The sequence below is a fragment of the Lemur catta genome, chromosome 4 (genome assembly GCF_020740605.2).
Source record: "Lemur catta isolate mLemCat1 chromosome 4, mLemCat1.pri, whole genome shotgun sequence".
NCBI classification, from domain to species: Eukaryota; Metazoa; Chordata; class Mammalia; order Primates; family Lemuridae; genus Lemur; species Lemur catta.
Genome location: NC_059131.1, coordinates 24,301,813 through 24,315,519, shown reverse-complemented (window position 1 = coordinate 24,315,519; position 13,707 = coordinate 24,301,813). Strand labels below are relative to the sequence as shown.

The 13,707-nt window shown below is 36.6% G+C and overlaps 1 protein-coding gene across 9 annotated transcripts in view; it reads right to left on the bottom strand.

Annotated features, from left to right (window-relative positions):
* The window catches only part of LTBP1 (latent transforming growth factor beta binding protein 1), a 379,098-nt gene that overhangs the window by 145,108 nt on the left and 220,283 nt on the right, over nucleotides 1-13,707 (bottom strand). For all 9 annotated transcript variants that reach the window (XM_045549354.1, XM_045549355.1, XM_045549356.1 and 6 more), the window contains one exon: nucleotides 10,228-10,299. In XM_045549354.1, coding sequence (XP_045405310.1) covers nucleotides 10,228-10,299 — 72 coding nt within the window. The remainder of the gene's footprint in view (nucleotides 1-10,227; nucleotides 10,300-13,707) is intronic.

The following is a 13,707-nucleotide window of genomic DNA, read 5'->3' as shown; positions in this document are numbered from 1 at the left end:
TGAATAATTCACAAATATCTCCTTCCTGGGGGAGAGTCACAGGAAAAGTGGTAAGTCTGATTTGTTTCATAAGGACATCTGGCTTTGCCAATTAGATTAGATGGCAAACATTGTTTATAAATGGGCTGAGGCAACTCTGCAGCTCCAGGGATTGGATGAAAATATGTTTAAAGCACACGTATAAGACAAATATGTCAGAAATAATCTATTGTATCCATTGGATTTTTTATTAAACAATGTAGACATCAGCTTAAAAATGTGTGAACATGTTAAGTTTTTCAAAATTACTCTAGGAGATAAATGAACAAAAAAAAAAAAATGTTTAAAGACCAACATTCTAGAACAATTTTACCCAAGGTATTTTATACAAAACACAGGCGTTGTGAGACTTCAGGTGTCCTGTGGCCAAATATATTTGGGAAACACTGCCTATTCTATATACATGAGCACATTAAAAACCTGGGAAGTCCTTGGGCAAGATCTCTCTTGTTTTTCTGTTTAACTTGGTGTTTTCTACACATTTGGCTGTGGGATGCTTTTTCACACAAATCTATTAACACCCCTCTGAATCGATGGTCTGTGCAGCACATTTTGTGAAATGTTGCTCTCTAGGGTTGGCCCTGAAAACTACTGGACAGGTCTCTTTGTGGTTCTGTTTCCTTCTATCTGGGCCTCACTGCCGCCACCGCCTCCCCTCCCACCCTGTAACCGTCCCGTGATTAATAATGATCATCTGCCCTATGACGGACTGAACTCACTGAAAGGAATCAAACCACCCGGGGAGTGATTCCCTTCCTTCCAATTCTTCTGTGTTTGGGGGAACATGATAAAGGAATTATCAAAACCTAGACAACAGCTTGTATTTATTTCCTGATACATGTGTGTTACACATGGAAGATGCTGCTAGTAACACACGGTTACTCTATTGGTCTTGGATTCCTGACTACAGTCTACAGACGCTACATTAACTTCTTGAAACATTCACAGTAGCACGAATCCATTGTAGGCTTTCCTCCGTGCTTGTGATACAACAGGCATCTTCCCATTGATTTCATAGCCCCAGAGATTAAGATCAAAGAGCTACTGAAAAATACAATGTGCTAATGACTCATTTCACCACCATCTTTCCTGAGGAAAAGTGAATAAAATAAACAGACATTTCCTTTTGGAATGCTATCCCAGTGATACCAGCGTAATAAGATGACACATCAGAAAGATGATTCTAAAATGCAAAGGAATGGGTCCCAAATTGATTTGCAAATGCTGAAATATGATGCTCAGACTCAGATCAAAACCTGTTTAAATTCTTATTCAACTAGAAACGCAGCAGTGGTTCTAAGAGTATGCTTAGCACAGTGAAACAGTACCTTCAAATCAGTAAAATATCTATCAGTTCCTCTGAGCCATGGACCACTGTAAAACATGATTTGGCATCATATTGAGCACCCTAAAGTTTCTGGGATTAAATCACTAAATGCAGCAGGACATTGTGATGAATCTCTGGTAAGCTAAACAGAAAAGGATATCACACATTTGTTTTTAAGTCTTTTGAAGAACCAAAATATCAAGTCTGGTTGAGTCCAGTCTTAGTTCACACCTATTGATTTTCCACCATTATTTCCCAAATATATAACAAGAATAATGGATTCTAACTTTTATCTTGACATGCATATTACTCTCCTTATATTCCCTATTTCCTTCTAGAAAGAAATAAACATAACAATGCCCTTATGATAATGGAACTGAAGGGAACTTCAGAGACAGAGCTATAATTGCAGAGCAATGCTGCATAAACAGAGAAGTCAGAGAGGAACATGATGGACGAGGGAAAAACTATTGACAAGATTTTAAATGAAAACATCAATGGATATTATCATTTTACCAGCCAGAATTCTGAATATCTTTAAGTCAGTTTAGTTAGAATCCCCCCTTACCCTTGGTGTTTCTTCTTAGTAATTTTCCATCCACTGATATCCGACCTTCACCCCCACTCCTTGGCTACAAATTCCCACTTTTCCTTGTTGTACTCAGAGTTGAGCCCAATCTCTCTCCCCTACTGCAATGTCCCGTTGCGGTGGTCCCTATACCTATTGTAATAGTTCCCCTGAATAAACTCTGCTTTACTGTTCTTTAACAAATGTCATGAATAATAATTTTCTCTAACATTGTATTAAAAGCAGTACAAATCCGATAATTGTTTTCCCAGCATGTATCACAAAGTCCATAATTAACTGTGGGCAAATAGTGAATGCGATGAATTGTAAGAGCTTTGCCTTAAAATTCTGAATCACTTCATCGCATCCTACCTGTCTGTTTTAACCCAGCACTAGGCTACAGGCCACATCCTTTTCTCCTGCCAAACATGCTTGCTTGAGGATCTCACTTGCACTTTCTAGTCCTCATTTATCTAGTTTCTCAAAGCATTCAAAGACCAGCCTTCCCCTACTCACCGTACTGCAGTTCACACTCAATATTTCTTTATAATCATTAAGAGGTCTGAAATGCAAGTTACAGTCCAGACAAGCCCTTCATAACCCAGAAGTCCTGTGTACTGCTTACTCATGTGGAATAGTGACTAAGACTGGTGGGTCTCATTTAATAACAGAGATATGCCCACCGAAAAAGTGCATTATCTTTTCTTTTGTCCTAGTAAAATTTGGTTTCAGATGCACTTTGGGGAACTTTTGCTCTAAAAGGAGTCCTACAGTGAAAGTTTTGGTAATGAGTATTATTGTGTTCTGTAAATTTATTTTATTGAAGCAGAACAACCAGTGTAATAAAATGACATCAAAAGAAAGTTATGTGGATAGCTCTTTCATATTTCCTTTAACGGGCTCATCCGGAGTCAGCTGAAAATGCAGCTAGTGCGGAGAGTGAATAAAGCAAATTACATCCTCCTGATTCAAAATGATTTAATTATACTAAATTTTAAGGGCAGGAACAACGTCTTACTCATCATTCATCACATACCCTCAGTCTATAGCTCAGGAGTGGCTCAGCAATAAAAGTTTGTGGAATATTGAATCATCTCAAAAGTTTATCTATAAAAAATGAATATACATACATTGAATTATGAAAGTGTAGACCTCTTCTAGTTATATATTTTGGCATTTTCCATAACACCTCAGCATATGCTAAAAGTATAGAAAATAATACTAAGTTGATTTTAACCCTATAAACGTATAAAACTGGTTAGTGACTTTAGCATGTTAAAAGAGATATTTTCCTCTAATAAAAGATTTTCCTAAACAGACTGATCCCCAATACTTCCAGAACCACATTCGATTGTTAAAACTTAGATGTACATTTAAGGTTTTAAGAAGGCACTTATCTCACGGCAAGTATTGCTCTCACTCAAACGTGAGGAAGGACTGGGCTTTAGAAAAAAGCAGCATGCAAGGAGGAGTGCTTATTATCAGTTCCACAAGGTATTATTTCATTTAATTCTAGTTCCACATCAAATCTTTAGCACAATAATCAAATGACAAATGCCGCTCTAGATCCACCTGAACATATAATTGTATTGTGCGTTATGATAAATGAAGCAAATTATAACAATTCCATAATGCTGAGGGTATCGAGACAGGTTTTGGAGCTCCACGTGTGTATATGTAATAAATCATTCCTTTGAAAACATAATTGCAGCACCACTAGAAAGGAGAGAAACCCAACTTCAAGGGCAATTATTTGAAAGCTCCTCAAATTAACTTGTGCACAGTTGGTTCTTTGTTACTGAGCGCACATTAAAAAAAAGTTGTTCAGGACATCAGTCCACTTAGTTGGAGGAAATAATGTAATTCTAGTTATTAATCACTTTAATTTTAAAAGCACTTTGTAAACTGAGAAGACATTAGACTGTAAGAACAATGTGGAACACACAGTAATTAGATGCTTAATGGGCTCTTTTGAAAAACTTTAGGAAAACAAAATCAAAAAGCTTCAATGCTCTAGGAAAACTGAGTGTACATATGTAATGTGAGAAAGTTCTATTCCATTTTACTGACCAACAATATCACAAAAGGAGTGAAATTAAGCCCTTCTCTCAATAGCAATTTTAATAGATTATGCTGAATGAAATCATATTATTGTATGAGTCAAACTTCTTTGTGGTGTAATTAAGCGGTGCCTCCTCGAGGCACCATGAAATAGAATTTTCTGTGATACTTCACTCCAGAATCCTTGCCAAAAAGTTAGCACTGCTTTGCAAATATCCTCCTGAGACCTCAGCCAGGATATGGTGTTACTGATAGACCATCAGTGGAATTGACCGAGGCAGAACCATTTGATATGCTCAGTATGAACAAAACTTGCTAAAGGTCACTCAGCCATGCCAAGAGAGGAAATTACAAGCAATTATTGAAGAATTCTCCATGCTGTTTTGCTAAATAGATAGGAAGTGATTACTCGCAGATTGGCACTTCCACCCCTAAAGTGGCATTTTCTTATTACCTACTTCAACGGATTTAGGGCATACCAATGGTTTTTTTTGGTAACATGGATAAATTGTACAGTGGTGAAGTCAGGTCTTTTAGTGTACACCCATCACCTGAAAAGTGTACACTGTAACTGATAGGTGATTTTTCATCCCACACCCCCTTCTCTCCTCGTTGCTTCTGAGTCTCCAGTGTCCATTAGATCACTCTGTATACACACCCATCAATTAGCTCCCAGTTGATACAACCTCTGTGGAAAACAGTATGGAGACTTCTCAAAGGACTAAAAGTAGACCTACCATTCGATCCAGCAATCCCACTACTGGGTATCCACCTACAGTGGTATTTTTATGAATATAAACTGTTCAGAACCTTGAATCAGCCAGTAGAAGGAATATATTGGATTATCATCACCTCTTATTAAACCATACCAAATTAGTATTAGTTGCTTTGGTTTTTATTAGCTCTCACAACAGATGATGTATCTTCTCTTTTAATTAACTAGTATCTATATCAGTAATTTTCATATATAAAACACTTTACTAGTTTTTACATATAAAACTAGATAGCTTGGGAGTATAATCCTGGTTGGGCTTTTAATTAATTATCTGTGTGCCCTTAGGAAAGTTATTTACTCTCTGTGTCTCAGTTTCTAATTGGAGTTAATAATGTCCAAATCTCATAGGATTGCTTTGAAAATTAAATGAAGCACACAGCATATGGAATAACACATAATAAATGATCAATAAATGTTAGTTCTCTTTCAATAGAAAGATAGTTGACAGCTTAAGTTCTGGCCACATCCTACCTGGGTAGCACTTATGAGCTATATATATATATATATATATATATATATATATATATACTGCACAAGTTACTTAACCTCTCTAGGTCTCAATTTCCCCATCTGTAAAATGGGGAGAAAAGCACCTACTTTAAAAAGATATTTTAAGGACTAAAGGAGATAACTGATATAAAGTGTTTATTAAACAAAGTGTCTGGCACACAGTAAATTTAGTTATTAAAATCAAATTAATTTATTAAATTATTACTTAGTTCTTTATTTCCCACTTTGTAAGTTTATGGCTACTGTGCTTAGGTACACAGTTTATCATGAATCACTAAAAATATCTTGATTTTATTTGTAAGTCATTGGTACTTGACCGATTAAAATAAAGCTATATATAATAAGCCTCTTATCAATAGCAAATGAACTCTTTTTTCATTCACATCAAAAATTTTTTAAAATCGATTATGAGCTCAGGGCTCTAGGTTCATGAAAGTAAGACTGGGTCCTTGATCTTTGAGAGATCATAGCCTGTCAAGAAAAAAGAGCTTTAAACAAATACTTAACATACAATATAAACAAATAATTCCAAAACAAAGTAGGAGGAGATTCTGTCTGGGGGATTCTCACGATAGTAACCGCTAAGAGTGTGGCATGGAGCATCAGTAGCTTGCTCTTCAGGACAAGAGGAGGACCTATTTGGTGGCAAGGTTTCTATATATTCTGTATAGTGGCACTATGTTAACTCTAAGTAGATCGTGCAAGATAAAGATGTATATTATAATTCCTAGAGCCATCACTTGAAAATAGTGCAAAACGTGTTGGTCAAAAGCCAATAGATCAATTAAAATGGAATTCTAAGGATAGAGAAAGAGAAGAACAAAAAATTCCTGATGAGACAAAGATTTTAGGTAGACTTAAATCTAACCATATCAATAATTACATTAGATTTTAATGCAATAAACACCTCAATTAAGAAGCAGAAATATCAGAATGTAGAAACAAAGTAAGACCCAACTATGTGTCGTAAGACACCCCTCATAAAAACACATACGGACATCTGACAGACGTGAAAGGAAAAAATCCTTTCCACAATCACAGCAGGAGATTTTAACACCCTCTCTCAACAACTGATAGACCAAGAGAAAATCCACAACTATCTGGATATTAAGCAATGCATTTCTAATAATCCTTGAGTCAAAAAAGAGTAATTTTTTAATTGAACTTACTATTGCAGCACTATTCACGATACCCAAGGTATGGACTCAACCTAGGTGTCCAACAACAGAAGAATGGATAAAGAAAATGCAGTATACACAATGGAATACTATTCAGCCATAAAAAGAATGAAATCCTGTCAGTCGTGGCAACATGGATAGAACTGGAGGACATTATTCTAAGTGCAATAAGCCAGGAACAGAAACTTAAATGCCACATGTTCTTACTCATATGTGCAAGCTAAAAAAAGTTGATCTCATAGAAGTAAAAAGTAGAACAGAAGATACTAGAGGCTGGAAAGGGTAGAAGGAAGGATGGGATAGGGAGAGATTTGTTAAAGAATATAAAATTACAGCTAAATAAGAAGAATAAGTTCTAGTCTTCTACAGCATTGTAGGACGACTATAGTTAATACATAGTTTAGAATAGTAGGAGGAGGCTATTGAATGTTGCCAGCACAAACAAATGAAAAATGTTCAAGATCATGAGTATTCTAATTACCTTGATCTGATCACTATATGTTACACATATTAAAACATCACCATGTACCCCATAAATATGTACAATTATATGTCAACTAAAAAAAGGAAATACATTTTTAATGGAACTTAAAGATATTAAGAATATGAAAAAATTGAGGTGTACAGTTAAAGTCAAAATCTAGACTGACAGAAATTTATAGCCTTTAACTTACATATTAGAAAAGAAAGCCTGACGTTAGTGACCTAAGTATACACCTAAAGAAATCAGAAAACAGCAGCAATTGAACAAAAAGGAGGTGGTAAAAAGGAAACAAAGAGCAGAAATTAGTGAAATAGACAACAAATGTTTTCAACAAAGCCAAAATTTAATTCCTTCCAAAAAAATTGATAAAATAGATAAACTACTGGCAAGTCTAATCAAGAAAAAAGAATATGGCATATATAGCCAATAAACTAAAAGGGGGGGGTCACTAAATAAATTAAAAAGATACGTACATACTAAGAAAAAAATCTGTATGAATAAATTTGAAATTTTGGATTAAAACGAACACTTTGTAAAGTAATATAAATCATCAAAACTGACACAAAGTAGTAATGGAAAAATCTGAAAAATACTATAGCTGCTAAATAAATTTAATCCATAATTAAAACACTTTCTACAAAGAAAACTTCAGGACCAAATGTCTTCACTTGTAATTTATTTCAAATATGTAAGGAAGAAATAACACCATAAAACTATTTAAGAGAGAATAGGCCTTCTGTCTTCAAGTATCTATGAATGGTAACAAATGGCCAACAAGTACATACAAACACACCATATCAAGAGAACACATGTATATTCTCTACCATCTGACATTCGGAGAAACTAGAAGCATCTAACATTCTGGAGAAAGTGTCTTAACAATTAGCCATGCAGGATTAAAACAGTGAAGGATAAAGAAGGACCCGCCTCTGTTCTGTAGTCTAATGGAGCAACTACAAAAAAGCCTTTTCTGTGGAATAGAGTTTCCCAAACCTGTAATAAAATGTCTTCAGAAGTAGTGAGCTTCCTGCCCACAGAGGTGATTCCACAGATACTTAATAACTATTGGCCAGGGATGCAATAAGGTATTTCTAACCTGTGCAGCATATAAGGCAACATAGATAACCCTGTAGGTACCTCCTAGTTCTATGATGCTATCATTACACTCCGTCCCTGGGACAGAGGCTAAACCTAGGAAGAAAGGAAATGACATCTTGGCCTGTCACATTAGCCCCTGACACCTAGTTTCCCAAAGTGTCCCCAGTAACTAGGTAGGTCTTGTTTTGCAGGACAGTTAATACACTTAAAGGCATGTTTACAAACGTTTAAGGGCATGTTATTAAGGCAGCCATTACATTTCTCTTCAGTCTGTACTTCTCTTGGCTAAACATACTCATGTTTCTAGGCCCTTTCCAAGCTTGTTTGACCTTATTAACCAAAAGATAACAAACACCAAACATCCAAACCCCAAATTCAGTCTGATGGGCACAGTGTACAAGGTTGTTACTGCCACTGCCCTGCTCATTCTATTTCTACTAATGCATCCTACAATGTGCTAAGGCTATAGATTTTTATCCAAATCTATAAAACAATAACTTGGTTTATACTGTAGAATATACATTCAACCATCTATTCATTCATTTAACCTATGCATTTCTTGTTCTCTCCATCTAATTTAATTCAATGATATCTGAAATTCTACTGACTCTAAAATAATGTAGATTAATCCACTATTCCCATGTTACTAAGGTTTGCCAATGTATGTCAAACGGTGTCGTGGGTATCAAGAACTTGAGCAGTTAATTCTAATTTTCTCAACATTCTGTCACATATAATGTTTTAAAGACAAAGCCTTTTAAACATATACTATACCTATGTGTATAACAAAATAAAATTCTTTAAGTCAACAAAGACCCTATGTATCATAAAAATTATGGAAGCACTATAGAATAGACGATTTACTTGAGAAAATCCTCAGGTAATTAAGATATCCCTTTGATATGAGCCATTTTAACAGAGGGTTAATTTAACCTGCACTCTATAACATGACCTAAGTCTACTCTATCCTATAGACATATGCTGGTCAAGGACATAGGACCCCAGACCACAAGTCAGAAGAAATGTGCTGTGTTCTTGACATGGCTTTTAGTTCTATTAGACTCTGGGGTGCCCTTTGTTTCTCTGTTTATTTCAATGTATACATATTCCCAAGTTACTAATAATAACTCCTTCACCCTAGGCATGTAAAGGGCAACTAGAAGCATTAATTAAACAACTCATAAAATAACTAAAACAAAATTTGATATCATATATATGTACTAAACCAGGCATTGGTAAACTTGAGTTACAAATCTCAGCTCTATGCAACCACAGGAAAGTCACTTAACCTCTTTGGAGTCTCCTCATTTACATACACTAGACTAGATGACCTCTGAGGTTCCCCCTGCTTGTATAATTCTGCTATACTGCTCAAAATAAACTCAGCAAAAGTATTCAGGTATTCAGAGCATTTCACATTTAGCTCTGTAGCTTTTCTTTTTTCTTTTTTTTTTTTTGAGACAGCGTCTTGCTCTGCTGCCCTAGCTAGAGCACCATGGCATCAACCTAGCTCATGGCAACCTCAAACTCCTGGGCTCAAGCGATCTTCTTGCCTCAGCCTCCCGAGTAGCTGGAACTATAGGTGCGCGCCACCATGCCTGGCTAATTTTTTCTATTTTTAGTAGAGACGGGGTCTCGCTCTTGCTCAGGCTGGTCTTGAAGTCCTGACCTCAAGAGATCCTACCAGAGTGCTAGGATTACAGGCATGAACCACCGTGACCAGCCCCCATAGCTTTTCTTATTGCCTAGGCAAAGTGTGTTCACTTTGATATTTAGTACCCGAATATTTCCAGATGGCCAGCAATATTCTCATGAGAGGAGAAAAGGGAACTCTGCTGCCCAACCACATATCAGCAACAAAGTAGTATTGCTAGGTACACATGTGTGCCCATCTGTGGGTACGAGTGAGTATACACATCCACATATGGATATAAGGTCACCAGCATGGAGACCAAACGGTGCTGCTCTGCAACATGGTCCCAACTCCTACGGATTTTATCACAAATTAATAGAAGGTAACAACCATATATTAAAATTCTATACTTCCTTAGCTGAATGGAGTATGAGGTGGTTCACCATGTGGCCTTCACAGGCTGAACAAATGAGTAACATGGGGCAAAACAACTCAAGTTTCTAAAAAGCCAAAACAACTGTTGAGTCCACACCAATGAATGTAGTTAGTCTTACCTTGACAAAAGGTGTTGTTAACCCGCTTATAACCTTGTAGGCATTCCATCATTTGGTTATATCCATGATAGGCTGTAAGGGAAGAAATCCTTTGTTATATTCTTAGTTTATATTCTTACAATCCTAAACTACTATAGGTGACAACCAAAGGCATCAGCAGACTTAGTTATTCATTTATAAGATACCAATACCAGGGTATTCATACATCTCCACAATGGCTTTCACATCATGCTTGTTTTTCAGTATACTTCTTATTTTGCAATAGATAGAGTCCCAAGAAGTTGTCAGTAAATCTTTGCTATGTTAACTGAATGAATCATAAGATTGTTTTATATTTTCTTCTAATTAGTGATTAAATATTTCTATCACAAAGGATCTATTCCTCCTGAACGATCTGCTTCAGGGGTTTGGCCTTTCTTATCCATTGTAGGCAGGATGACAACACGCCCTGGTCTGCCTGGGACACTCCGGGTTATGTCTGTTATTCTGGCAAAGTTAATTAACAGCACTATACTCTCAAAAGTTTCCCAGTTTAGCAAATAAATTATACACTCATCTTAATTATAGGCTCAAGTATCCTAATTGTAAGATGATTCTTATTACTGTGAACTGCGGAGAACAGTCAGGGGCTGAGAGGAAGCCAGGCATTAAAAGGGCTGCTGTGATTAGCTGTGCGGTTCTTCACTCAGAAAATGCAAACAATACAAACGCTGCAGTCACCCACTTATCAACAAAAGCCTATTCGGTGAGATTTGATACCCCAAAGTGAGCCCTGAGAGACCACCTGGCATAGTGGATGCAGCCTAAGTTTTAAGACCTGGTAGACGTGAGTTCAAATCTTGGTTCTTCCTATCAATAGCTCTTGGGAAATAAGTCTCCTGGGTTTCAAATCGAAATTCTGTACAGTGGGAGTACTCCCAACTAACGAGAAGGGCAGAGCTGTTGTGGAGTTTGGAGCTAATTCATGAAAAATGCCTGCCACAGGGCCTGACAATGACAGGCACTTACGAAACATCAAACACCACTGTTATTTCCCGCAATAAGCTGTTCTTCCAGTAAGAGAACAATGTGCAAAAGAAATGGGCTACAATCAAAGTAAGATGAATGGCTAGACCACTAAAAAGACCTGAAAGAGGAATAAAAGGCAAAAACAGAAATAAAAATGGAAATTTTCTTTTGAAAAATAAAATCATTTTGCCCTCCACACATGCTGTTTAGCTGTCACCACTAATGGAACAGGGTGAATGTTTACCAGTGAGTCCCTCTACTCCTCTGCTTCCTTCCTTTGCTGTATTTCCCGTCTATTCAGATCCTTCTAAATACCTAAAAAAGATCAAAGTGAGGAGCCTGGGAATGCAGAGTTAAAAGAGGGAGAGGCTGGCACGTGGGAGTCACCCCGTTCAGCTCCCGGGCCTCACGTCCAGTCTTGCCCCATAGAAGAAAGGCGCTTGGGAGCAGGCTGCCTATGGAGATTGTGGGATCTCTGTCTGTGACTTCTTCAAAGGCAAGAGATAATAACTCGTTTTAGAAGTTTCAACAGTCCTCTGCTTCAAGGCAGAGGGCCAGCCCAGGCGCTCTCTCAAAGTCTTCCTCAGCTTAGGACTCTATGTTAATTTTCTTCTAGAGATTTTTAAAGGACAAGTGACTTGTTCTCTGTGTTAAGCACATTTCTAGTAGATTACACACTATTTAATGAAATCATTTGCAGACTCAAAATTAAGTTTTCACAGCAAAAATGATCAACAATGAAAAGTCTTTCTGTTTGTGGCTAAACAAAAACTTTACACATTAAATAAAAGCCACTTGAAAACTAAAGTTTGAGCTACTTTGAGTGAAGAAAAAAAGAGGCATGGAACACAAAACCATAGTGTATAAAGCCAAAGAAAGTCTGGTCTCTTCCAAGCTGAATATGATTTAGAGAGTAGTACCAACCAAGGAAAGGAAAGTTTTTTAAATGACACAGGAAGAATGTGACCCTGAGTGTGTTTCTTGGGAGTGAGTCACTTAAGACAGCACAAACAGAATAAATGTCAAGATGTTAATAGTTTACTTCATTCATAATCCACATTGCCCTTTCTGAAGTGAAATCAATCTCTTCAATTTTATACATTAAATGAGCCAACATACGAATTTATTTTCATCAATATTTAGTTAAAAGTGACAGGCAACTTTGTACTTTCATGTTCAACTTAAATCATTTTCAAGATTAAAACATAGACCTATGAAAACCATATAAAGGAGCAAATTCATCCCCAGACAATACAATTCTAGATAAGAATGACCAAAGGTCAGGAGAAGTTAGGGTTTCAAAAAAAAAAAAAAAAAAAAAAAGACCGTACGAGTCCCTTTACCCCCAGCGTCTATCATTTTCCTGCTACTTTGGGATTTGGAAAAGAGAGAAAAGGGAAGCAGCAAAGATACACAAAGAAGGGGGTAAATGAAAAAGAAAAATAAAGGAGAAGATGGAGAAAGTATTAGAGAATATAAACTTAGTCTCAAAACAAAGTTGTAAGAAGCTAAACTTCTCTCATCCTCAGTCCTTAGACCTAACGGAGGGAAACACAGCACCCTCCTCAGTGTTCCTACAGACATCCATATGTGGTAAACCAAAGACAGGCAGTTTAACACAAAAAGACGGCAATGCTTTCTCAACATTTTAGATACAGATTCCTATTTAGTGATCCACGAGATTCAATAGCAAATGAAAGAGCGGGAGTCAGACTCAGCTCTACCTAACCCCAAACACTGTGCTCTTTACGTCATACCAAATACATCCTACACATTCCTTTGGTCAGGTTGCCAAAACAATTTTAGGCAAACAGATCTTCCAGTGAGGAGGTACCATCACACCCAACCTACTTCCTGGAAATCCACACTGCAAATCATTATTGAATCAGCTTAGAGAGTCTTAGCACATTCTCTCAACACAGAATGTCTCCTTTATGTGGATAATTTTTCTAAAAGAAGAATTCATTAATTATCAGAAACTTTAGTGGGCCTTTCCACAAATTAGTCTTCTAGATGGTAAGAGCAGTATCAACAAAATGAATGAAGTTAGGTTCAGGCATTTAGAGAACCTGCAAGTTTGAAAGACAAGGAAGTGTCTGAACGAGAGGCAATTATTTAAAACAAATTATTATGCTGGTAGAAGGACAAATAGTGTATAAGAAAGAGATATGGAGTGGTAATTCCAAGATGGCAGATTCCAGATTGAGCAGAGATAATTGTGCAGAATATCAATCAAATCAACATAATTAAGAAGAATAAAAATTGTCCAAATGAAGCAAGTGAGAAATTTCTTACAGCAAAAAGAATAAAAAGCAACTATAAAAATCTTCAGTTATATGAGGCAATGGAAGATGTTTAGAAAAATATCACTTGCTGTCTTGGCAAAAACATAAGTTAGTGTAAGAAAGCTCAATTTAAAACAAGTTACCTCTGTCTTTCTAAAAAGAATGTATTAGAAGTCAGTTATCCAGA